The sequence below is a fragment of the Chiloscyllium plagiosum genome, chromosome 1 (assembly GCF_004010195.1).
Source record: "Chiloscyllium plagiosum isolate BGI_BamShark_2017 chromosome 1, ASM401019v2, whole genome shotgun sequence".
NCBI lineage: Eukaryota > Metazoa > Chordata > Chondrichthyes > Orectolobiformes > Hemiscylliidae > Chiloscyllium > Chiloscyllium plagiosum.
Window position 1 is genome coordinate 123565711 of NC_057710.1, and position 26897 is coordinate 123592607.

At 40.1% G+C, this 26897-nt stretch overlaps 1 protein-coding gene across 5 annotated transcripts in view; it reads left to right on the top strand.

Moving 5' to 3' along the window:
- wdfy3 (WD repeat and FYVE domain containing 3) overlaps window positions 1-26897 on the top strand; it is a 402022-nt gene that overhangs the window by 291169 nt on the left and 83956 nt on the right. For all 5 annotated transcript variants that reach the window (XM_043696098.1, XM_043696088.1, XM_043696116.1 and 2 more), the window contains 2 exons: window positions 19122-19282; window positions 20879-20956. In XM_043696098.1, the coding sequence (XP_043552033.1) occupies window positions 19122-19282; window positions 20879-20956 (239 nt within the window). The remainder of the gene's footprint in view (window positions 1-19121; window positions 19283-20878; window positions 20957-26897) is intronic.

The window sequence follows — 26897 nt, forward strand, 5'->3', positions numbered from 1 at the left end:
ATCAAAGAAAGGGCACACAACTATATTAGCAAGCAAGATAATGAAAAACCCAAAGATGTTTTCCCTGTCTAAAGCACAGAGGATAGTTAAGGAAAACTGAGACCTATCAGAAATGAAGAAAGGAGCTTGTGTGAAGATGCAGAGAATATGGGAAGAATTTCAAATAAAGTTTTGCCTCAGTATCCAGAAAGGAAAGGGATGATGTGGATATTATAACCCAAGAGAAGAAGTGTGAAATATTGAACAAAATAATCAGAATTCAACAGGATTTGGAATCCTTGCTGAAGGTCAGGGAGGCAATAGCAGATACATAGAATCCCTACAGTGTGGAAACAGGCCCTTCGGTCCAACAAGTCCACATCAACCCTCCGAACAGTAATCCAACCAGACCTATTCCCCTATCCTATACTTAGCCCTGACTAATGAACCTAACCCACACATCCCTGAACACTATGGGAGGAAACCAGAGCATCCAGAAGAAACCAACGCAGACATAGGGAGAATGTGCAAACTCCGCACAGACAGTTGCCCAAGGTTGGAATCGAACCTGGGACCTTGTCACTGTGAGGCAGCAGTGCTAACCACTGAGCTACCATGCCACCCCAAAGGATTATTTTGCTCTAAATCCTCTAAGGATTGGTTTCCATTCTTCACAAGACACAGTTGAGGTGACGGAGGCAAATGTAGTTCTGTTGTTTAAAAAGGATACAAAGGAAATGCCAAACAATTGTGGGCCAGTTAATGTGTCTTCAGTAGTGGGCAAATTGTTAGAATCAATTCTGAGAGATTGATAAACTATCGCATAGAAAGGCATGGACTAGTCAAGGATAGTCAGTGTGGCTTTCTTGAGGGAAAGTCATGCCTGACAAATTTGATTCAATTCTTTGAGGGTAGTGCATAGACTGATGTCATTTACATGGATATTAGTAAGGCATTTGACAAGATCCCATGTGGCAGATTGGTCAACAAAGTAAAAGCCCATGGGATACAGAGTAATGATCAATGGCTGCCCGCGCAAATGGAAAGCTATTTCAAGCGATGTTATGCAGAGCTTGCTGTTGGAATCCCTGATGTTTCTTTTCTACATTAATAATTTGGACTTGAACATGGAGGGCACAACTGTGAAATTTGCAGATGACAAAAGAATTGGCCGTATAGTGGATAATGTAGAAGATAGTTTTAAGCTTGCAAATTATATTGATTGGTTGGTGGAGTAGGCAGGAAAGTGGTAGATGGAGTTCAACTCTGAGAAGTGTGAGGTAATGCATTTAGGCAGGTCAAGCAATAAAGGGGAAGATACAATAAACAAATGTACTGAGAGTAGTGGATGAAGTGTGAGATCTTGGCATGCAAGTGCACAGTCCCTAAAGGTAGCAGTACAGGTTGTTTGTAAAGAAGGCCAATGGAATGCTCTCCTTCTTTGAAAGAGGTATAAAATACAAAAGTAGCGATTTAATAACAAAACTGTACAAGACACTGATGAGGGCACAACTGGAGTATTGTGTGTAGTTCTGGTTACCACGTCACAGGAAAGATGTAATTGCTATGGAGAAAGTGCTGAGAAGATTTACTAGAATATTACTAGGGCTGGAGAATTGTAGCAAGAAGAGATTGGAGAAGTTGGGGTTGCTTTCCTTGGAACAGAGAAGGGTGAGGGATTACATAACTGAGGTATGCAGAATCGTGAGGGATAGAGTTAGACAGAAGGAACCTGTTACCCTTGGCAGAGAATTCAAAAACCTTGGATCATAGCTTCAAGCTAAATGGCAAAAGGATTAGAAGGAATGTGAAGTATTAGAGTGTCTGGAATTTGCTGCCTGAGTTGGTGGAAGCATAGACATAGAGACATAACCTCTTTGAAAAAATATCTGGATCTGCGTCTTAAGTGCTGTAAGCTGCAGGACTGTGGGGTGTGTGCAGGAAGGTGGAGTTAGAAAGAGCACTAATGTGTCTTTAGGTTCTTTTGCAATTTCAGAAAGTAAGTTCCTGTGTAATTTGTAAATTAACTTAATTATATCAGTTGATAAACATGAAAAATAACAAAAACAACTTGTATCTTTCCAGTACTTTGGTCAGAAAACAGGCAGTTAGAATCGATTAGACTACATTTAGATTGCCAGTGATGCTTCTCAACTTATGTTTAAATTAGCAAAAATGTAAGAACAAAGAATTTCTGGTAGACCTTTGTAAAACATCGTTAAGTATTTATAAGTTCCTGTTTAGACCTCATCTCATTAAATTCATTTCTGAGACTTACCAGAGTGACACCAAAGATACAGCTTTTGAGCTTTGTGAAGACAGAAGAAGAGCTTTGTGAAGACAGAAGAAGAGCTAAGATTGTTCTTCGAGCAGAGATTGTTGAAAGATTCAATAGATTTTAATGAAGTTTTATAAAGTTTTGATTGGAAAAATAAATGTTTGTTTTAGTTGTTGAATTGATAACCAAAGCAATAGGCAACAAAACGTTGTGCAGGAAATGGGCAATTGTTTTACACAGTGAGTTGTAATGATCTAAAATGCACTACCTGAAAGGGTCACGGTGACAGATTCCGGCATGTCTTTCAAAAGGAAATTGTTTATGTACTTAAATGAAACATTTCTACCACTGCAGAAAAATATAATGAGAGAGGTCTAATTTAATAACTGTTTCACAGTGCTATTGGCACAATGCACCAATTGTTTTCCCTTCTGTGCATTAGAATTCAATGTATTGTGTGGAGCTATGAAACCATACTTTAATGTCTTAATTGGGAAGAGTAATGCAGCAAGATTGCATGGAAACGAAGAATAAAGTCATCTGTAACGTTATAGAGAATTTGCTTTGAATTTTGTTGAGACTATCAACATAAAATCTCTCTTCTGGCTGTAAAGGTTCTATGTAACACAAATTCTAGCTCTTAAATTTCTGCTAGAGTCTTTAAGCAAAATCTACTCAAGTAGTTGGCAGTTAATTCAAAACAAATATGCTGTAAGAATGGGCTGCTGTAGCTAAGCTGATTCAGTTTTCAAACTTGATATACTTCGTTCCCCAAAATTTGACATCTTTTGAGATTTTTCACCTTGATCAGTAGATGTTAGTGATGATTAACATAGCTGCATGTTTCTATTGGGAAATGCAATATTTTATAACATGTTATCTGACTAGAGTTTGTTGTTTCATCTGCCAATTTTTTTTATTTCCAATTAAAATAAAATAATGTTAGAATTCCCATTTAGGTAGCTTGTAAAAATTTTGTCCTGAAAGTGGGAAGCCTAATTTGATGAACATGATTAGGAAACATAATAATACATTTTGATCATTTGTAGAATTTTTCTACCATTTGTTAATATTCCCCATGAAGTAAAAAATTGCTGGAAAAGCAATGGATTGATGATTAGCATTAATATACTTGTGACTCAACATAAAACAAAATGGAAATTAATTGTTTTTAGATGAAATTATATCAAGAACCCTTATCTTCAGGGCGTTATGTGAATTGTGTGTGCAGCACAGTTCAATAAAATTGCAGTTCATAAATCAAGAATGTCTGGGAAATACAACAATTTTTAAAATTGCATTACACTCTTCATAAATTAACATTTTGGGAGTAAAATTTTATTTACCTGCTGTTTATGTATATTACTGAGAATACACTTGACTACAGCTTTGGATAAATCATGGACTTGTAACTTAGTGCAAATTAATATTCTTATTTAAATTTTTTCTATCCATTGTTCAAGACAATTTCATCTATGGACAAGAATGAGTTTAAAATATGGAAAGTAAGAGTAAAAAAGCAGAAAATTTAAAAGATTAGAAACGTATGAACAGTTGGAGGCAAAACGAAACCAATGATTTTGTGCTCTATTGACCATGCACAATTAGCATGATACCTTTTAGCACTCATGGAAAATTAACACAGGTTGAGATGCATTGGAAGTGGTTGTAGAAGCCAAGTCAGCAACCATGTGTTGTAATGAAGATAGCAGATGGAGCCAATACAAGATGGAAAAGGGAGAAAACAGTCAGGGCTGGGACAGAAACTGTGAAGAGACGAAGCATTAGCAGTCAGGTAATGGAGCACTAGGCAAATGAAAACTGATACATAATGCATAGAAATGCTGCAAAACAGCTTCATCACTTAGAGTCATAGAGAAATACAGCACGGAAACAGACCCTTCAGTCCAACTTATCCATGCCGACCAGATATCCTAACCTAATCTAGTCCCATTTGTCAGCACTTGGCCCATATCCCTCTAAACACTTACTTTTCACATACCCATCCAGATGTCTTTTAAATGCTGAAATTGTACCAGCCTCCACTACTTCCTCTGGCAGCTCATTCCAAATACACACCACCCTTTGCATGAAGACGTTGCCCCTCAGGTCCCGTTTTTATCTTTCCCCTCTCACCCTAAACCTATTCCCTCTAGTTCTGGACTCCCCCACCCCAGGCAAAATACTTTGTCTATTTATGCTATCCATGCCCCTCATGATTTTATAAACTTCGATAAGGTCACCCCTCAGCCTCCGACGTTCCAGAGAAAACAGCCCCTGCCGATTCAGCCTCTCCTTGTAGCACAAATCCTCCAACCCTGGCAACGTCCTTGTAAATCTTTTCCAAACCCTTTCAAGCTTCACAATATCCTTCCGATAGGAAGAAACCAGAATTGCCTGCAAAATTCCAAAAGTGGCCGAACGATCATGACCTCAGTACGTACAGCTGCAACATGACTTCTCAATTCCTATACTCAATACACTGACCAGTAAAGGAAAGTCTTCACTATCCTATCTACCTGCACCTCTACTTTCAAGGAACCTGCACTCCAAGGTCTCTTTGTTCAGCAACACTCCCTGGGACCCTACCATCAAGTGTATACGTCCTGCTAAGATTTGCTTTCCCAAAATGCAGCACCTTGCATTTATATGAATTCAACTCCATCTGCCACTCCTCAGCCCATTGGCCCATCTGGTCAAGATCCCGTTGTACTGAGGCAATCTTCTTCGCTGTCCACTACACTTCCAATTTTGGTATCATCTACAAACTTACTAACTGTACCTCCTATGTTCACATCCAAATCATTTATATGAATGACGAAAATAGTGGACCCAACACCGATCATTGTGGCACTCCACTGGTCACAGACCCCCAGTCTGAAAAGCAACCCTCCCACCACCACCACCCTCTGTCTTGAGCCAGTTCTGTATCCAAATCGCGAGTTCTCCCAGTATTTCATGAGATCTAACCTAACCTTGCTAACCACTTTCCTGTGGGGAACCTTGCCAAATGCCTTACTGAAGTCCATATAGATCATGTCCACTGCTCTGCCCTCATCAATCCTCTTTGTTACTTCTTCAAAAAAAGCTCTGTCAAGTTCATGAGACATGATTTCCCATCCACAAAGCCATGCTGACTAACCCTAATCAGTTCTCGCCTTTCCAAATACATGTAAATCCTGTCCCTCAGGATTCCCTCAATAACTTGCTCACAACTGATGTCCGGGTCACCTGGCTTTTCCTTACCACCTTTCTTAAATAGTGCCACCACCTTAGCCAACTTTGTCTTTCAGCACCTCACTTGTGACCATTGATGGTACAAATATCTCAGCAACAGGCCCAGTAATCATTTCCCTAGCTTCCCACAGAGTTCTAGGATACGCATGATCAAGTCCTTGGGATTTGTTCACTTTTGTGCATTTCAAGACATCCAACACCACCACTTCTGTAATGTGGACATTTTTCAAGATGTCACCATCTATTTCTCCACATTCTATATCTCCCATGTCCTTCTCAAAAGTAATCTTTCCCCATTTCCTGCGGTTCCACAGATAAGCTGCCTTGCTGATCTTTGAGGGGTCCTGTTGTCTCCCTAGTTATCCTTTTGTCCTTAATGTTTTTATAAAATCCCTTTGGATTCTCCTTAACCCGATTTGTCAAAGCTATCTCATGTCCACTTTTTGCCTTCCTGATATCCCTCTTAAGTATACTCCTACTACCTTTATACTCTTCAAGGATTCTCTTGATCTCTGCTGTCTATACCTGACATATGCTTCCTTCTTTTTCTTAACCAAAACCTCAATTTCTGCAGTCATCCAGCATTCCTTAGATCTACAAGCCTTTCATTTCATCCTAACAGGAATATACTGTCTCTGGACTTTCATTACCTCATTTTGAAGACTTCCCATTTTCCAGCCATCTGTTTACCTGCAAACGTCTGCCTTCAATCAACTTTTGGGAGTTCTTGCCTAATAGTGTCAAATTTAGCCTTCCTCTAATTTAGAGCTTCAACCTTTAGATCTGGTCTATCCTTTATCGTCATTATTTTAAAGCTAACAGAGTTATGGTTGCTGGCCCCAAAGTGCACCCCTACTGACACGTTAGTCACCTGCCCTGCCTTATTTCCCAAGAGTAGGTCGAGTTTTGGCACCTTCTCTAGTAGGTACATCCACATATTGAATCAGAAAATTTTCTTTACTTAACAAATTTCTATCCATCTAAGCTCTTAATGCTATGGCGGTCCCAGTCTATATTTGGAAAGTTAAAATCCTCTACTATAACCACCGTATTATTACAGATAACTGAAATCTCCTTACAAATTTGTTTCTCAATTTCCTGCTGACTATTAGGAGGTATTTAATGTAATCCCAATAAGGTGATCATCCCTTTCTTATCTCTCCGTTCAATTCAAATAGCTTCCCTGGGTGTATTCCCTGGAATATCCTCCCTAAGTACAGCAGTAATGCTATCCCTTATCAAAAACTTATAAATCTAGACTCTGTCAAGGACCTTTGTACAAAATCATCTGTCATCCAAGATCGAACTGGATAGGAAAGGCCAGTCTCTCGTTGCCTTAAATTCACTATGATTGTTTGATAATAGTGGATCCTACTAAAATTGAAAAGGCATATAAGAGAGAATTTATTGGTAACTGTCGTGGAAATTAAATCGACTTGACTCGACTATTAGCAAGAGCAAAGAAAGGAGCTTTATTTTAAATTCTGCAGAATTGAGTCCATTACAGCTAGATGCTTCAATGTAAGGAGTACTGAGCATTGTTCAGATGCTTGCTTCTTATCACGTTCTCAAGGGCAAAGACTGGGAGAACTCAAGTTATTATTCTCTCATCCCCGGGTCTTAGATATAACAGTTCTTTAGCTTTCGCTGAGTTCAACTATTGCAAGGTCGAGTTGAATGTTTACAGAATTCAAACAGAGATAAGCTGACTGCAGACCTTCATCAAAGTATTGTTTACAAAGCTCAGTACAGCATTAAATGGAAGAAAAGCATTCTCTTTTAAATTTCACAGTAAATGGATAATTAATTTCACAGTAAATGGATAATTTTCCATTACATTTTCCCCCTTTTTGTCATTTTATGACAACAAGGACAACAACTACAACAAAACAAAATACAGAGCGAGAATAGCTATACATCAGCAAATGTTTAGGAAACGCCAGGCCTTTTTCTCAGACACCACCTACCCGAAACACAGCTTTGTGGTGGTATCATCACTTGCTCTGGTGTGCCCTGTAAACATCCCATGTTCACATATCACATTCGTCAACGTCCTGGTTTCTAAACTGCCGTGGGTCACGTGAAGGTCCCCTTAGCACCCTCAGTTAAGATACCGTCTGCGGCTGTATTCCAGATGTCCCTGCCCTTACGAATAGTCCTACCAGGGCGCTTACTAAAAGTGTGAGCTGGGGCAGCCCCATATTCGTATGAGGCTCCTTGCACTTAATTGGTTCTGGTGTTGCCCAATGTCTTCTTGGGCCCAGCTACACGCTTGCAATGGCTGGCGTGTATCCACGTGGCTCTTTCTGCGATCTTAACTGCTGTTGTGTTGCAAGGAGCACTTGAAACAGTCCAAGCCACCTCTTCGCCTTCCAGTTTTTCCTCCAGAAATGTTTCACCACTATCCAGTCTCCAGGTTCTCGATCATGCAGCTTCCCTTCTGCTGGTTGGGGTCGTGCTGCTTTCACTTGATTCCATATTTGAGATAAAAGTGTAGAGAGTTTTATACAATAACATAACATCTCATCCTCACAGTGGCCTGTTATCTGTCTTACCTTAGGTCTTGGGCCAATTCCTGTGTTGGGCGGCCTATCGAACAAAATCTCAAACGGGCTAAGATTAGCTCTTCCTTTCCTCCTAGATTTCATATGCATCAGCACAATCGGAAGTGCCTTTGTCCATGTCACCCCCTAGTTCCTCACAACATCTTGTCAATTTATTTTTTAGGGTAGCATTTTCTCTTTCCACTGCCTCACCGCTCGCTGGGTGGTAGGCACAGTGTTGTCTCATGTTTGTTCCCAAATAATCACTGATCTGCTGTTAGGCATTATTGACAAACTGTGTCCTATTGTCACTACTAAGCCTTTCAGGGATGCCCCATCTCAGAATTATCTCAGTTAGCAAAGCTTAGGCTACTGCGCTGGCATCCTGTTTAGACGTGGGGAACGCTATCACCCATTTGGAAAACATTTCAACTATTACCAGACAATACCTTTTCCCTTCGCTGGGCGTTAGTTCAATGAAATCCATCTGTAAATGTTCAAAGGTTTTTGGGGTTGGGGGTGTACTGCCTGATTCATCTGTATTCCCCTCCCCACATTATTAGTGGCACAGATAACACAATGCTCACAATATTTCTAAATCCCTTAGTGTACCAGTGTGCTGAAATACTGTTGTGCGTTCCCTCTTTTGACACATGATCCTTACCGTGTGTCAGTTTGGCATAGAATGGAAATAATGATGGTGGTAGACAGGATTTACCAATGGGGCCACACCATACTCCTTCCCTCACACTGCACCCTGCTTTCGTACACTCACGCTTTTCTTGTGGTGTGGCCTCTGACTGTAACTCCCATACGTCTGCTGTTGAAAGGGGGAAAATGGAACCTTGCCAAAGTTGCATGATGGTATATGATTTCCCTTTGAATGAAAAAGCGAACCAGAATTGACTATCTCGGTGCACCGGGACACTAAAGAAGGCATTTTCTAAATCCACAACAGAGAACTATTTGCTGTCCGGTGGAATTTGAGCTAATATGGTATAGGGGTTGGAAACATTTGGGGCGCGTGGAACAACAGCATTATTAACTGCCTGCAGGTCTTGAATAAACCTCCATTCCTCCAGTTCACCGGGAATGTTTGCCTTTTTGACCCAAAAAAATGGGGGTTCTCACCGGTGAGTTTTCTCAGGGGATTATCACTCCAGCCTTTAGGAGGTATTCAAAGACTGGAGTAATTCCTTCTATGGCTTCGGGTTTTAACAGGTATTGTGCCTTGCAAGGACAATACTCAGACGTCGGGGTTATCCTTATGGGCTCACAGCCCCATAAGAGCCCCACATCATGTTTGTCCTTTGCCCACAACTCAGTAGGGACCATTTTTAATCTTGGGTCTGAGACTTCTATGTTAGGGAAACGCCAGGCAATTGCCCTAGGCTTTTTAGGGCTAGCGGCGGTTACCTGGACTGTCCTATCTGCCTGAGTTGGCGAATTTAATTTCTTCTTATATGTCCGCATATCTGCATTGAACCAAACACCCACATTGTCCCTGAAGACCCAACCTTTCGTTCTTTGTGCCTTTAGCACCCATGGTCCCAAATCCTGTCACCAGACGCCTTCGCCAGTGATACATGAGGAGCGGAGCCTTCCACATCAAAAAGATAGGGTCTGTTTCCTCTTACAGATACCTTAAATAAGTTCACACTGACTGCATATCTGTGATCACTCCAATAAAATTCGCACAATAACAAGTGATCTGGTTTAACCAATCTCCTGAACCAATCCTTCTCGTATGGTTTGTCGGGGCCGTCAGGGTGTTTGTGTGCTGTGCAGTGCAGCATATCTCCAGCAAGAAAATCGGTGTTAATAGGATTAACATGGTTGCTTGCTTCCAGGGTGAGTGAATCGCTCACTGAACTTATCGCTCTCTGGCTTAATCGCCACTCGTAGACATACATCAGGGGTCGTGGGTCATATTTTACAGCCTGCACTGGTAAATCTTCCCTTTGAATTACCTGCAAGCCCGTCAGAGTAGTGAGCAAATCCAACCCCAGTCTCCCTATGAGATCCCGACCCATCAGATTTAAAGGACAAAATTCCGATAACAAGAAGGAGAATTGGAATGTTTCCCCGGTACTATTTTTGCACAATAGGCTGCAGAAAATCTCTCCCGCACCATGAATCCTGATGCACCCATTGTGTTCAGGAACCTTTCACTCATCTTTATTTGTCGATTGTCTAAACTGGCTTAATTTAAGGACTGAGTATGTTGCCCCTGTATCTACCAAAAAGGTGACTGATGTACCTTCCACATATAACATAGAGGTGGGCATCGACGTATACGCATCATTGTGATATTGGACATACTGTCCACACTTCGCAATCTCAGCGCTCAACATAGAGGTGTGACATGTCCCAGTGCCCGTAAGGTTAGTAGAAGAGATTAGCATAAGCGAGTCTTCGTTGCCAAGCATAAAGGAAAGAGGCTTACCTGTACCTTGTGGGCTGCCCACCTCCAACTCAACCTTCCCCTGTCAGTCCCCCCTGTCGCTCAGGCTCCAGGGCCAATTGAGACTGTCTGTGTGGGCACTGTCTCGCCCAGTGGTCCATTTTTCTGCAAACAAAGCACCCGCCAGATCCATGTCTGCCCGCGCCTCCTCCGCCACCCCCCTTCCTCTTCCTCTTTCGTGACCTCCACCTCTGCCTCTCTTCCCGCCGCACCTCCCTCCAATGGCTGGGTGACCATTTGCATCACAGTCCCTCCAATGGCTGGGTGACCATTTGCATCACAGTAAGCTGAGCTTTATGTGCTTGCTGTTCCATCTTTAGTTTCCACTTATCCTTCTCTTGGGTAAGCAATTTTTCAGCATGTATCGCATGTTGTTCTATCAAATTAGGCTTTCCTGTGCCCCAGGTAATACAGGTGTCTATTACCTTTTTCGTTATTTCATCCTTCATTCCATTGGTAAAGCTGTTCCTCCGATGTGCCTCATACGGTGTGGTTTCTGCCGCCATTACGCTCTCGGGGTGGGGGGGGGGTCTCAGTCCACTATGGGCATTATGGACTTCAGTGAGGCGCGTAAAGTACTGGGACACTGTCTCACCTTCCCGTTGCTTACACATTGCTATTTTGGTCATATCCATTCGCACTGGGACCACCTCCCTACAGGCAGTTGCCAGCGCTGCAATCAAGGGCAGTCATCAAGGTCAGGATCTGAAACAGACTTAAGACACTGTACAGCTTCGTTAGGTTGTTTTCCGTGTGCGTCTGCATGTGCGCTGGTGTTTGTACGTGTTTTTGATCTATCCTTGAGATTTCCTTTCTCTGATATCAGCCTCAGCCTTCCACATGTTATAAGCACTCCAATTCACGGGTTCTATTTTTCACTTCCTTTTTTCCTTCTCCCTCTCCTTCAACTTCGACCTCAATATTTCCAGCTGTCTTTTACTAAAACTTCCTCCCTCCGGAAAACCACATTCCTTGATCTACAACTCTAACTGCTTTACAGACTCTGGGCCGTAATTATTTAGCATGTATTGTATTTTTGGTTGACCATTCCAACTCCTGTGTGGACTCTCCCTTTGTTTGCTCTTGCTGGAGCCCATTTTTAGTGTAGCTGGAAAAGTGTTCAGCTCGCTCTCTCTCGCGGTACCATTTGACTTGCTTTCTTACCTCTAGAGGTCCCCTCTCGCATTGGGTGTGTCCGCCTCAATGCCTTGGTTTTCATAAACCAAGAAACCACGTACCCGGTATGTCTTTGGCGAGTCCAACTCAGCCAGTCGGGGTTCCAAGTCTAAATCCACCTTTAAACTTGCTGTCTCCTAAACACTGTAAAGACGGCAATCCCCTTCCCTGGGTTTTTTCTCTAATACCACGTGAGAGTTCACTGAACCCTTTTCCTGCCGTATTTATTCTCTTAGAATGAGTCTCTATGTAGGATTACTTAAGCCACGACTCTTACCCCGACCCTATTCGATTTGAACCCCGGCACTAGGGCGATCCACAGATTCCCAGTCCTCTCACGCAAAAGGGCCAATTCAGCACTCGAGATGAAGTGGAAGACCTTCAAGGCGCTGGCGTCTGCACCTCCTGGGAATCCTTAGAACCTCACCCAGTCATGGGGTCCCGGGACGAGCCCCCAAGTTTACTTGGAAACTTATCCATTTACTATGAAATTTAATTATCCATTACAGTAACTTAAAAAGGTGACGTTGAGAGATCAGAAAGAGTGCACCAATTTTGAAGCATTTTATCTACCCAACCCTTTGGGCCCATCCTGCCCTATAATACAGGCATTGGTCTCAGAAGCCACCTTGGAAGACACTTAGCCAGAGTGGAAATAAGTCATTCTTGATCCTGAGGGACTGAGGCATTTTTAATGGTCAAACTAAGTGAAAGCGAACTGAATTGCAATACTGAAGCTGTCCCTCTGGTCCAACATGTCGATGTTAAGTTTGTGCTCTAAAACTGGTTGTAATCTCATGTAGGGGCAACTTCTTCATGCAGAGGGTGGAGCATATATGGAATGAGCTGCCAGAGGTGGTTGGTACAATTACAACATATGGATGGGTAGGAAAGGTTTAGAGAGACATGGGCCAAATGCTGGCAAATAGAACTAGATTAATTGAGTTTATCCAGCCGGCATGGATGAGTTGGACCAAAGGGTATGTTTCCAAGCTGTACATCTCTTTGACTATATCTTGTGTCCTTTCCCCTCAATTACCTATCCATCCTGTTAATGAATATTGTTGTGGTCTCTGCTTGATTCAATGGATTAGACATTGTTTCTCTGCTAATAGGCTTGAAGACAGTCATTCATTTCATTAATGCCCCTATCATTACCTATCATCTCTCACCTGAATTAATTGAAATTTTACTTAGGGCAGGAGAGATGTCAGGCAATCTGTCTGCTCTTGGATATATTGAGGCCTTTAAATGACCAATTAATCATTACATATGGGTTTCAGACTGCCATTGCCAATATTTCCCCATGGCAGAAGGGAGGCTCATGTCTGTGGGGTCTCAGTAACTTTAGCTGCCAAGAACTGCTGTCTGGCAAGTGGTTGAGGATGGAACTTCTTTTGTGGGACACCTCCGTCAACATTCCCAATTTTAGCATTATTCCCTGCATCTCAATCCATCCAGTCTGATCCCAGACGTAGACCCTCCTGCCTGAATTTGACTTCTCAACTTGATCCAATAGCTTGTAGTCCCAGCAGTGGTCACTGTACCCATCTGTGCTGCTTGACTGCAGATCTGCTAGCTATCTAATTGGTCAGAAGATAGCGCCCCTTACGAAGACAGTGGTAGAGGTCTTATCTTAAGTTGGTTTGAGGCAGCTGTTTGGATTGTTATCAGTACATCCAGTTCTTTTATGCTAGGGCAGAGGTGTGTTGTGCCAACAGTATCCAGCAGTTCCTTATAAAATGCAGTCCAGTAGCTCAAGCAATGTATTCTTTAGCCTCTAAAGTCTTCACATTTGATGCTGTATATACATTCCCTTAAGGCTATGTATCAACCTTCTATGTTTTATTTGTTCATAATTTTAAACAACTTTTATTTTAACATCTTATAAACAGCTCCATTCTGATCAAAGTTGGCCAGTTCTTTGTTTTTGCTCTGATGAGACAATATCTTTACTGTACCCTTTTTGATGTCTATCATAATGTGGTACCCAAGACTGACAAATGTGGCCATTACATCTGATCTTTACAAAACATTGCTCGAGAATAGGATATCCTTCATTGTCATGTATATTCAATGCAAAATGCAGTGAAAAGTGTGTATTATTGCCTGCATAGGTGCCATTTACATTAACTTAGAATAAAATAATTAATTAAGTAACTTAGAGTTCAACTTTCCTTTGCCCGCAGCGACAGCATGCCACTGTTGAGTGTGACCTGCTCCAGGATTCCCAGCCCATGTCATGCCACCACAATGCTCAAATACCTAGTATTCCATTACCCATTTTGTTTTCATAGAATCCCTACAATGTGGAAGCAGGTTTTTCGGCCCATTGAGTCCACACCGATCCTCCAAAGGACATCCCACCTAAATCCATCCCCCTACCCTACTTTGTCCATGTAACCCTGCATTTCCCATAGCTAATCCACCTAATCTGTACATCCTTGGACACTGTGGGCAATTTAGCATGTCGAGTCCATCTAACTTTCACATCTTTGGACTGGGGAAGGAAAACCAGCGCATCCGGAGGAAACTCACTCAATGCGCACAAGATGCGCAAACTCCACACAGACAGGCATCTGAGGCTGAAATCTAACCTGGGTCCCTGGCATTATGAGACAGTAGTGCTAACCACTAAGCTACCATGCCACCCTAAAATTTTCTAAAATAAACTTATACACTTGAGCACTCAAAGTGTTGTGGATCTGAACACACACATCCTTCTGTTCTTCACATGATCCAACTTTCACCTGTGAGAAGTATAAGCTATTTTTAACTGAAATATATCACTTCATAAAACTGATATTGAATTTCATCTGACACTTTACTTGGCTGGCTCACTCTTGATCTATATGAAATCTGCCTTATTTAAATCTGTGCCTGTATTTTGACACAACCTTTTGACTTTCCATTCAAACCTCAACATTTTCAATTTAGCAGTTAATACTCCTGAGTTGAACACCCGCATTTAATTCATCCATCTGATCTGTTCCTCATGACTGCATCTAATATACCTTTCCTCTTCAATCCATTCAAACATTTAAATTCAACACACTTCTTAGGCATCTAATTTTTTTTCTATTTACTCCTTCTCCTATTCAATCAGTGAATCCTTTAAGTTCAGAAGCCGTAATAGAATATATCTTTTAAGGCTGTCTTTTACATGTTTAGAGCTGTTAAATGATTCCTTGGAATTATGCGTATCAAGGTTTGATTCAAAACAAACTGTAGTATATCGCATCATCTGTCAACCACATCTTTTGTAAACTATGCTGTAGGTTTTAAGTATAGAATTGTTTCTGAGAGGCGTATGTGACTGACATGCTCATATACTGAGAAAGGGGAAATGTAGCACATTTTGCAAGCTTCCTGCTCCTTTTCTTCCGATGGTTTCCTGAAGCAGGTATGTAAGGTGAGTAGTAGCTGAATTGACAATTGGAATCCAAGGCTGAGAAACTTGTATAAGAACTGAGCTTTTTCTTAAAGATAGGTTTAAAGATTGGTCACTATCTGCCCTTCAAGAAATACATCTTTAAACGAGGCAGCTCACCACCATCTTCTCAAGGGCAACTAGGAATAGGCAATAAATGCTGGCTAGCCCATGATACTCACATCCCACAAGTGAATAAAAAGACTTCTTTAAAAAAAAATCAGATTTAGCATTCATTACTCCTTGTTCTTTCTTTTGGAGGCCGGAGAAAGGCATGAATGAAGAAATACAATGATTGTATTGATCATTATCTGCAACTATGTCTCCAGTTCCAGGCATGATTCTTTGTGGCTATCAGGAAATAACTGCCCAATGTTAATAGGGTGGGATAAACTTTACAAAGAGAAGCTATATTCCAACTTCATTGCCACACAGATTAAAACATTATCTTTTCTTGTTACATCATCAGAATTTATCAAGGTTTGTTTGGAAAATATTCACAGCACTTTGTGAATGCAATTTTATAGATGCTGACTAACTATCCATCTGAAACTGCCCACCTACAGAAGGAGCTGTTAATTACAGCCAAACACATCCTAACTACCAATCTTTATAACCTGGGTGGCATATGAATGACATCAATAATGACCATCAATGATATATCTTCCATGAAACACTTTACAGTTGTGAAGTGTATTACATCAGGGTCTCATCTTGTTAAAGATTTTCTTCCATTTGATTCGTCAGCATGCTCATGTTGTAGGTTGGATGCTTTATCAGCAAAAGCATGAGCATTCAAAATAGATTACCCCTTTATGGCAATGAGTATTTCACTGTAAAAGATGTGCTGACTTCTTATTTAAGGCATCTTGATGGGACTGATTATTTGGTGAAAACAAACTGTGGAAGAACATTGTGTACCATAGATTGAGTGAGCTGCCAGAGAGAACATTTGAAATGGATAGTTCAAGACTCTTCACCAGACCGTCAGTTTCACATTCACTCTCACACTCAATCTCTCTCAGACACTCTTGTGCTCTCTTGCTCTCACACTCCCTCTCCCTCTCTATCTGTCTGTGTGTGTGTGTCTCTCTCTCCCCCTCTGGTCTCTGCACAGGATTTTGTTTGAGTTCCTCAAAGATATTGTCATCTTTTAGCTGGAAGCTATCCTCCAGAATCTGAAGTTCTACCTTCATTTGTGTGTATGGCATTTTCTGTCAGTAGAGAAGAAGTTGGGTTAGGAGCACACTGGATGATATTCATGTTGCCATACTTGAACTACTGTGTGTATCAAACAGGGTGATCTTCCTTTGTTACATTTCTTGAGGCAGTTGCTGTCTTGCTGCATTCACAAACCTAGGGTCTAATTTTAGTGATGCCTTGTTATATTTATTCAGTTTTCACCAATTCACAAATGCTATGTGAAGGTGCTGAAGTCCCAAATCAGTAGCTTTCAGTGGCTGCCAAATTCACATGAGGGACCTCACTGAATATCTAATTGAGGCCAGTGCAAAATGCACTATATATATTTTTTCATGTACAATTTACCAATGAGAAAGCATCTCAATAAAGAAAAAAAAATCTGACATTTTATTCCAGATTTTCAAATTGGGCAGCATGAATATCTGTGCGGGATTCTCTGATTCATCTGCTGTAATTACAATAAAAGATATAAGAAAATTCTCAGAAATGGCTTTCTTGGTGATTCCTTTTTCAAGGGTATCTGTGCTTCGAGCTGCCCTGTTCAGTACTGCATACCTTTTTACTAATTTTGTTTCCAGTATGTAACAGCAGGTTTGTAAAATGCGTTCTGTTACTGATGATTATCACCCCTTGACCTAATAACATACCAACATTTGTAGGTTTCTTTTAACTGCCAGTCCTAAATTATGCTTGAAAAAGTGGTGGTGAGCTTTTAATAGATCTGGTGTTGGTTCAATAGTATTGTTAGGTGAGCTATTCCAGAGTTTGATCCAGCAACAATGAAGGAAAGATCTTTCAGAGTCTCGGTTGTGTGAGACTTAGAGGTATTGCCCGGTTACCACCCTCGACAACAGTATAAACAGTATACTCAGCACAAAGTATAAGAGTCAAGTCAATTTTATTAGTTTAGTTAAAACAGACATACAATTCACATTGTTTAGTTAAGAAAAAGTTAACAGCAGGCATGCAATTTATACAATGCTAAAATTTAGGTGCACACCCACTTAAGTTTCCATACCACTCCCTGAACAGTCAACAGAAATAAAAGCTAAAACCCGAAAATAGCTGCTCACGCTGGCCAGGCGATTCCCCTTCAGTGTAATCTTCATGCTCCCAAGCATGGGGTACTCAACTTTGCAAAAGTTAATCTCCAGAGATTTTGCTGTTAGCACACCAAAATCCTTTATTTTTTGTTTTTTCCTTATCATCTCAAACTGTGGTGTCTTCTCCTTGGTGGTTCTGAGCTCATCTGATGAGCCGGTCTTTCCAGTGCAGGCTCACCCCAAGGACACCGTTTGGATTACCTCGTTATTCTTTCTTCAAATAATGATTTGTACTTTATCCTTTCCTCTGTGTTGAACCAGTTCAAGCCAGTAACTTCAGTTGACAAGCTGTCGTTTTTATATACGAGTAGCCCCTGGCCAACAGAGGGAACTTGCAGGCGATGGTTTTCCCACGAACCTACTACCCTTGTTCTTCCAGGTGGTAGAGGTGCCATGAGAGAACCTTGTTCAATTGCTACAAATAGGTGCAGTTTGCCATGTGGAGAATATCACAAAGGTGGTGGATGGTCAGTCAAACTAACAGTTTTGTCATGATTCTCTCTTGTTTGTAATGGTTATTGCCTGGCACTTAGTTGTTGCTTGCATCTTAAGTCCAAACTTAAATGTTCTCCAGGCCTTGTTGAATGTGGGCATAGATTGCTTCATTATCTCAGAAATTGCAAATGGAATCAAGTGCTTGAAATGCCAGCAAAAATGGTCTTTCTGATCTTATAATGGTGGGGGAAATTCAGATCAAGTAATCAAGCATAGTCAGACTTCAGATATTGACCTGAGGAATTCCTGGAATGACATCCTGGGGCTAAGATGATCTTTCTTTGTGCTAAGCATGATTCCAGCCAGTGAGGGTTTGCCCCAATTCCTAGATTTCAGTTTTTTTCCCTTAAGCATAGCTTTCAAAAGAGATTTTCATGAAATCATCCTTCAGCTTCACCTGATGCAAAGGTTATATTAACCTTCAAGGTGTAGCACTGTCATACTATTGTAACTTTTTTTGTTAATTCACTAGCTGTTCTTGAAGTTTATGAATAAAGTTGCCACATGAAGGGTGGGATTTTTTTGAAAGGCAGTGTTTCCCACCCTGGTCCCCAAAAAGTCAGCAGGGAGCATCACCAATTGCAGTTGGCTTGCAGCTGTTTAACACTCAGAACATTGTGACTGATGAAAGATCACTGGGCTCAAAACATCATCCTGTTTTTCTCCCCACTAATGCTGCCAGACCGGCTGAGTTTCTCTCATATTTGCTGCTTTTGTTTCAGACTTCCAGTGTTTTGACAATTTCAAAGATGAATTGTACAAAGTAATGTTATGATGGGGCTCTTGCATTCATTAGACAAAGGTATATTGAGTTAATTTTGCCAAATAGTCATTAACTTGAAAGGTTAGTTCTGATTCTGGCACCACAAATGCTTAATATTACTGAATATTTCAGCACTTTCTGTTTTAATTTTAGATTTTCAGCGTTTGCAATATTTTGCTTTTTTATCTTTATCCAACTTGTCATAATTTTGCATAAATTATGTGCAGTAGATGAATTGTAAATGTTTATTGTCTTATTCTGTCTCCTCAGATAATAGAAACTATTGTTGAAATAATATGGTTCAGATACTTATAGATTCTTTTATTTTCACATTTATTTGACTTTTATAATGTTTGTGTACAAAGAATAGTGGGGCACTCTTGTATGTTTACCTGCTATTAAAACTCCTGGAAATGTGATGTGTTTTCACTTTGTTTCTGTCTTGGGTAGCCCATGAGAAGAAGTATATTAGTAGAGGAGAAGCAAATGTAGCCCCTGCAGCACAGTCAAAACTCTCACGTGTGAGCAGTGGATTTGGCCTGTCAAAGCTGACTGGATCCAGGCGAAGCAGAAAAGAAAGTGGAATCAGTAAGACCAACCTCACATCACAGGTAGATTTTCTCCCTTTAACTTGAATGTCTCCGTTTGCATCAGCTACGTCTGCCATTCAAAAATTAGGTGTAATCTGTACTACTTTTATACAATTCACTGAAATGAAAAAAAGACATAAGAATATAATAAGGTGACATAAAAGCATATGGAAATGCAAAGACTGGTATCATGTTATACAAATAAAATTATATTTGGATTTTCAGTAAGCATTTGATAAGGTACCGCATTATTCGGCTGCTTGAGAAGATAAGGGCCCATACTGTTAGAGGTAGTGTATGAACGTGGATAAAGGATTGGCTAACTAAGTGAAGACATTTTCCGGATGGTAATCTGTAACCATTTGAGTTCCACAGGGATTGTTGCTGGGGCCATAATTATTGACTTCGATGAGGATAATGAATGTAAATGATCTCCAGCATCTGCAGACCTCACTTTCTCCTCGAAGATAAGGGCCCATGCTGTTAGAGGTAGTGTATGAACGTGGATAAAGGATTGGCTAACTAAGTGAAGACATTTTCCAGATGGTAATCTGTAACCATTTGAGTTCCACAGGGATTGTTGCTGGGGCCATAATTATTGACTTCGATGAGGATAATGAATGTAAAATAGCAAAGTTTGCAGGTAGCACAAAAAAATTGGGAAGACAAGTGGTAAGGAGAATAGAGAGAGTTGGAAGGGTTTAGACATATTAAGTCGTTGGGCAAAACCGTAACGTATGGAATGTACTGTGGTAAAATGTGAGGTTATGCACTTTGACAGGAAGAATAGAGGAGTTGAATATGAGTTAAATGGAGAGAAATGCAGAATAGTACAGCACGATGGGATTTGCAATCCTCTTGCATAAATCACAAAAACCAGAATACAACTCAGCAAGTGCTAGGGAAGTCAAATTGTATTCCTTTCACGGGGCATGCAATATCAAAATAGGGAAGTCCTGCTAAAACTTTACAAAGCACTAGTTAGACCACAGCTGGAATATGGTGAACAGTTTTGGACCCCTTATCTAAGGAAAATTATGCTGGCTTTGAAGGTAGTCAGTATAAGATTTACTAGTCTGTTCCTGAGTCTGGAGAAAGTTGGGCCTGTGCTTGTTGGAATTTAGAAGAATGAGAGATGACGTTATTGAAACATACAAGGTTCTTCGGGGACTTGATGGGATAGATATGGAAAGGTTGTTTCCCTTGTGAGAATGATGTGGACCAAGGGCAGGAATCGCAACAAGAATTCTTTACTCTTAAGACTGAGATAAGGTGGAATTTCTTCTGTGAACGGATAGTGGGTTTGTGGAGTTTTTTATAATAGAAGGTTGTAGATGCCAAGTTGTTCAGTATATTTGACTGAGGCAGATTTTTATTGGAAAGGGAATCAAGGGTTATAGGGAAATGACGCAAAATTGAAGTTGAGGATTATTAGATCGGTCATGATCTCATTGAATGGTAGAGTGACTTAATGGGTTGAATGGCCTGCTTCTGCTCCTACGTCTTAAGACATTGAGTCTTAAGTTCCCCATGAGCCACAAATAGAGGCCAGAAAAAACACTTTCTGTATTTTAATAAAATTTTAGCATTCAATTAATTTGTATTTATTTTTCTCAGGAAATTTCCCAGTGGATGTTCACCCACATCGCTGTTGTGCGGGATTTAGTGGATATGCAATATAAAGAATACCAGGAGGTAAACATGTTATATAATTTTAATAAAGCTAGTTTTTTTTTCAAATTGGTATACTAAGAGCTCTTTGAATATGTTGCTGTTCAGGATCTAAATAGTCAAGCATTTATTCTGTCTAATCCAAAAGCTTATTAGATGATTTGCATCAACAAGGTGATCCAGTGAGGGGAAACTGCATTGTTCTGACCATAATGTGCATGTATCATATCTATGTATTTAACATTATTGCAGTACCTATGTGGAACGTACCTTCACCATGAAAAATTATCCTATGGTTAAGGCTATGTTTTTTGAAATCTGGTAACCAATAAATGATCTCATTTTGCCACATTAACTGAAAGAATGAAAATCTTTTGTTGCTTTGAGACACTCCGACTTAAAGAAGAGTCAGCATTCAGACCATCGGTAATGGAGTTGATTGTCCACTCCATTGCTGTAGGAATGAATTGCTGTGAAGAGAGAAAGATGTGAAGTTTGTTTGAAGTTGTCAGGGCAAGTTAATGCCGATTATGATTCAATAAGTGTTGGTTTATGAGCAGAGTACAAAAGTAAGGAAGTTATGCTAAAATGTTTGTCTCTCTAATTAGACCCTCGGTTATTTTGTCCAATGCTAAGAAAAACACTTTACAGAGGATGTCAAGGTCTGCTAGAGGAACTTCACTATGGGATCGAGGATTTAGTTCTATGGATAGAGTAAAAAAACTAGGATTGTTCTATTTTGAGCAGAGATAGTTGAGGGATATTCAAAATTGAGCAATTTTTATAGTTTCTTCCAATTTATTCTGTCATAACAATTGTAACCAGTGGCCACAGATCAAAGAAAATTGGCATGAGAAACCAGAAGGGTTTTTATTTTGTTACAAAGTATGATCTGATTGGAAATAAATTCAAAAATAACTTAGTTCCAAAATATCTAATTCATGATTCACATTAACGTACGAAAGGTTATGTTTAGTTCTGAGTTAGTTAGCTAAGTTGGCTTGATGGCTGGTTTGTAATGTGATGCCAAAACGCGAGTTCAGTTCCTGCATCAGCTGAGATACTCATTAAGGTCCCACCTCAACCTCACCACTCACCTGAGGCATGCTGACCTTGAGGTTAAACTCCACCAGTCATTTCTAATGAGCGTGTAGCCCTATGGTCCTCTGAGACTATGTCAGATATATGTTTAGGTCTGGGAAGATGATTGCTTCAAAATTTAAGTAATGAAAATCTAGCATTCTAAAGAATGCCAGAATATTTCAAACAATAGCAGTTCACAAGCTGACTCATGTTCATTTAATAAAGTTAGACCAGGAAAGAGTGGGTTATGAAACAGTCGATGGTCTAAATTAGCTAAAAAGCTGGAGATCTTGTATAAGACCATACAAAATCAGAACTGGAGTAAGTTATTCAGCCCCTCAAGCCTGCTTCACGATCTACTAGGACCAACACTGCTCATGTCCACTTTCTTGCTCTTTTCCCATGACTCGTGATTCCCCTTCTGATCAAGAATCTTTCTGTCAGCCTTAAATATGCGCAAGGACTCCCAAAGACATTCGAACATCTGAGAGAAGAAATTCTACCACATCTCAGTCTTAAATTGGCACCACTTAATTCTGAGACACTGTCTGCTGATTCTAGACTCTCCCAAGAGGAGAAATATCCTCTCAGCTTTTACCTTGTCAAGCTTCATGAAAATTCTACATGTTTCACTGAGATCACCTCGCATTCTTATAAATTTGAATGAGTAGACTCCCAATCTGTTTAATCTTTGCTCATAAGATAATTCCTCCATATTGGCTCATCCTAATGTACCTTCTCTGAACTGCCTCAAAAGGATAATATCTTTTCTTAGATAAGAGGACAAAAGCTGCTCACAGGTTGCCAGCTGTGTCTCTCCAGCATTTTGTATAGTTGCAGTAACTCCACTATTATAGTCCAACCCCCTTGAAATAAGGACCAACATTTCATTAGTCTTCCTGATTACCTGCTGCACTTGTGTGCTAGCTTTCTGTATTTCATGCACAGGTATCCTTTCTGTTTGAACTTTGCAGTTTTTCTCCATTTAAATAATATTGTTATTTTGTTTTCCCTTTCAAATCAAACAACTTTGCACTTTCCCCACATTCTGCTCCATTTGCCAACTTTTGCCCACCTATTTAACCTATCATTATTTTACTGTAAATTGTTTGAACCTCAGGCACAACCTGCCTTTCTACCTATTTTTGTGTTGCCTGCCACTTTTGCTGTAATACATTCACATCCTTCCTTCAAGTTATAGTAATATATATTGTAAACTGTTGGTGTCTGTGATACCTGTGGAACCTCACTGGTCACAGGTCACCAACTTGAAAAAGGGCCCTTTATCCCTACTCTTGATTTCCTACCTATTAGCCACTTCCTATCTAATATACTACCTCCAACACAATGGTCTCTTATCTAACAACTTAACCTTTTGTGAGGTACCTTGTTGAACGACTTCTGGAAGTTCAAATGCAACATATGGTTCCCGTCTATCCGCTCTGCTTGAGAATTCCTCAAAAAAATATTTAATAGGTTTCCTCCCACAGTCCAAAGATGTGCAGGTCAGGGTGGATTGGCCATGCTAAGTTGCTCATAGTGCTAGGTGCATTAGTCAGAAGGGAATGAGTCTGGGTAGGTTACTCTTTTAAGGATTGGTGTGGACTTGTTGGGCCAAATGGCCTGTTTCCACACTGTGGGGAATCTAATCTTAAAAAAAAGTTAATCAAGATTGCCTCCTTATATGTTTTCTCTTTCAACTTAATATTCTCCTTCATTTCCTTGGTTAGTCGTAGTTGGTTTATCACTGTCTTAAAATCTTTACTCCTTACTGGGAAGTATATTTGCTGGGTCCTAAGTTACCTACTTAAATGTCTGCCACTGCTTGATTAGTATTTCCTGTTAGTCTATCTGTCCTATATACTTTTAGCTAATTCTATCCTCATTTCATTGAAATTCCCCTTATTTAATTTTAATGCAGTTGGGTCTGACCCAAATTTCTCACTGTCAACTGAATGTTAAATTCTATCATGTTATGATCACTACTTTTTAGGGATTTTCATTCTGACTTCATTTATTCAATCTACTTATTACACAGTACTAGATTCAAGATAACTAGTTCCTTGGTTGGCTCCATGATTTTTGCTCTATGAAACTATCCTTCATGCACTCTATGAATTTGTTGTTGTAACTAGTCTTTCCAAATCGATTAACCCAGTTAACAAAAAGATTAATGTCATCCATAATTATCTGCAACCATTACTTTTTGGGCAATCCCAAGAGGAAGTTTTGTTTTGGGAGTTGGAACTGGATTAAAAGCATTCATCAAACCTGAAAGATTGAAAAACCTATACTTTCAATTAGGTCAAAGTTGCAGACATAAATATGCATGAGTTAATATAAAGATCTGTTTGAGGACATTACAGAACAGACTAGTTTGTCCTGGAGATAGTGACTTTTGGGGAGGGTTCTGAGTTAAATTTTTCTTGATGTTTGCTGAGGGAGGAAGTTAGTTGCAGTTTAGATGGTATGTAGCTCATTGAGAGAAGATAGTCGATGAAAATGATAATTATACCAACCTGTGCTATAAGCAGCATATGTAAAAATAACTTCTTTAACTATACCATATGGAGGTGAGGTTTAATTTTGGTTTGAATTTTGCAGGAACAATAGCTGAAAGATTTGCCTATTTTCCCTGTATGGACTCTTGTCAAAAAAATCAGAAAATAAGTCAGTTTTGATATGTTGAGAATGTAAACAGAACATGGGAATGAGGTATCCAAAGTCGGGAGAACTTATTCCCTCTGAGAACAACTGGGGCAGAGGAGAATTCTCTGGAGAATTGTGGCGTATTTTTGGGTGGCACCTTTCAATAGTAAATAACTTGATGATTGATGTGTACTGTAAGAACATTCTTGGGGGAAGTAAGAAGTAAACCTGAATGCAACAAGTATGTAGATATAATCCGCATTATGAAGATAATGAAGAATGCGTTATTCAAGATTTTAAATGTAAGAAAGTTAACTTTTTTTTTAAAAATGTGAAATTTTGTTGAGTAGTAGTCATGTATAAATCAAGGTATTTGGATTTCCCTTTAAATGCTGATGGTCCCTAACAGGGTAGCAACAATTTTGAATTGGCTGTCTGCTTGCAAAATAGTTACTTGCAAGGACTTTGGGGAAGGGAATATGCAACTGTTTGGATAGCGCTCTCGTAGAACACAACTTAAGAACTAGGAGCAGGAGGAAGCAATTAGGCCCCTCGAGCTATCTCTGTCATTCAGTATGATAATGTCTGATCTCATCTCAAACTCAACTCCACTTTTCTGCCCAATCTCCATAACTCTTCAATCCATTACTGATTAAAAATCTGTCTGTCTTTTCCATTTGTTTATTCGGTGTTCCTATATCTGCTGCTGTCTGAGGTGGTGAATTCTACAGGTTCAGAACCTTTTGAGAGAAGTAATTTCTCTTTATCTTTGTTCCCAATTTGCTATTCGTTTTCTTCAAATTATGACCTCTTCCAGACATCCTTTCAACATCTACTTTGTCAATCCTCTTTAACATCCTGTGTACCTCAATTAGATTTTCTCTCATACTTCCTAACTCTAGAGAGTTAGGCCTAAAGTGCTTCATCTCATTTCATAAGACAAACCTCACCTCATAGATCATAGAATCCCTACACTCTGGGAGTAGGCCATTTGGCCCATCGAGTTCACACTGACCCTCCGAAGAGTATCACACCCAGACCTACCTCTCTACCCTATCACTGTAACCTGTATTTCCTGCAATCTACCTAACCTGCAGATCTTTGGTGCCAAACAAAGAGACCTTAGGGTGCAGGTTCATAGTTCCTTGAAAGTAGAGTTCCAGGTAGACAGGGTGGTGAAGGCTGCATTTGGTATGCTTGCCTTTATTAGTCAGTGCATTGAGTAATAGAGTTGGGAGGTCATGTTGCAGCTGTACAGGACATTGGTTCGGCCACTTCTGCAATATTGCAGTCAGAAGCACGTGGAACGCAGTAAATTGAGGGGTGTGTAGGTTAGATTGATCTTAGATTAAGATAAATGCTTGGCACAACATCATGGGCCGAAAGCCCTGTACTGAGCTGTACTGTTCAATGTTATGGTCTCCCTGCTATAGGAAGGATGTTGAAAGGGTTCAGAAAAGATTTACAAGGATTTTACCAGCGTTGGAGGATTTGAGCTATAGGAAAAGGCTGAATAGGCTGGAGCTATTTTCCTTGGAGCATTGAAGGCTGAGTGACCTTATAGAAGTTGATAAAATCATGAGGGGTAGGAATAGGGTGAATATTCAGGATCTTTTCCCCAGGACAGGGGAGTCCAAAATTAGAGGGCATAGGTTTAAGGTGAGAGGGGAAATATTTAAAAGGGACCTAAGGACCAACTTTTTCACGCAGAGGGTGATGCATGTGTGAAATGAGCTGCCAGAGGAAGTGATGGAGGCTGGTACAATTACAATATTTAAAAGGCATCTGGATGGATACATGAATATGAATGATTTAGAGGAATATAGGCCAAATGCTGGCAAATGGAACTAGATTAATATAGGATATCTGGTTACCGTGGATGAGTTGGACCAAAGGGTTTGTTTCTGTGCTGTATAACTCTATGACTTAATCTAGAGAATCTTCTCCGAACTTCTGGTAAAGAAACTACATCCTTCCTCAGGTAAGGGGACCAAAACTCTGTGCTCTATTCCAAATGTAGTCTCTCAATTGCCTTGTATAGTTGCAGCAACATTTCCCTACTTTTATATTCTATTCCTTAAGCAATAAATGCCAAAATTGAATTTCCCTTCCCTATTACCTGTCGTACCTGCATATTAGTTTTCTTTGATTCATGCACAGGGGCACTGAGACCCTACTGCACTGAAGTACTCTGAAGTTTCTCTTTATTTACTTAATCATTTGCTTTTATATT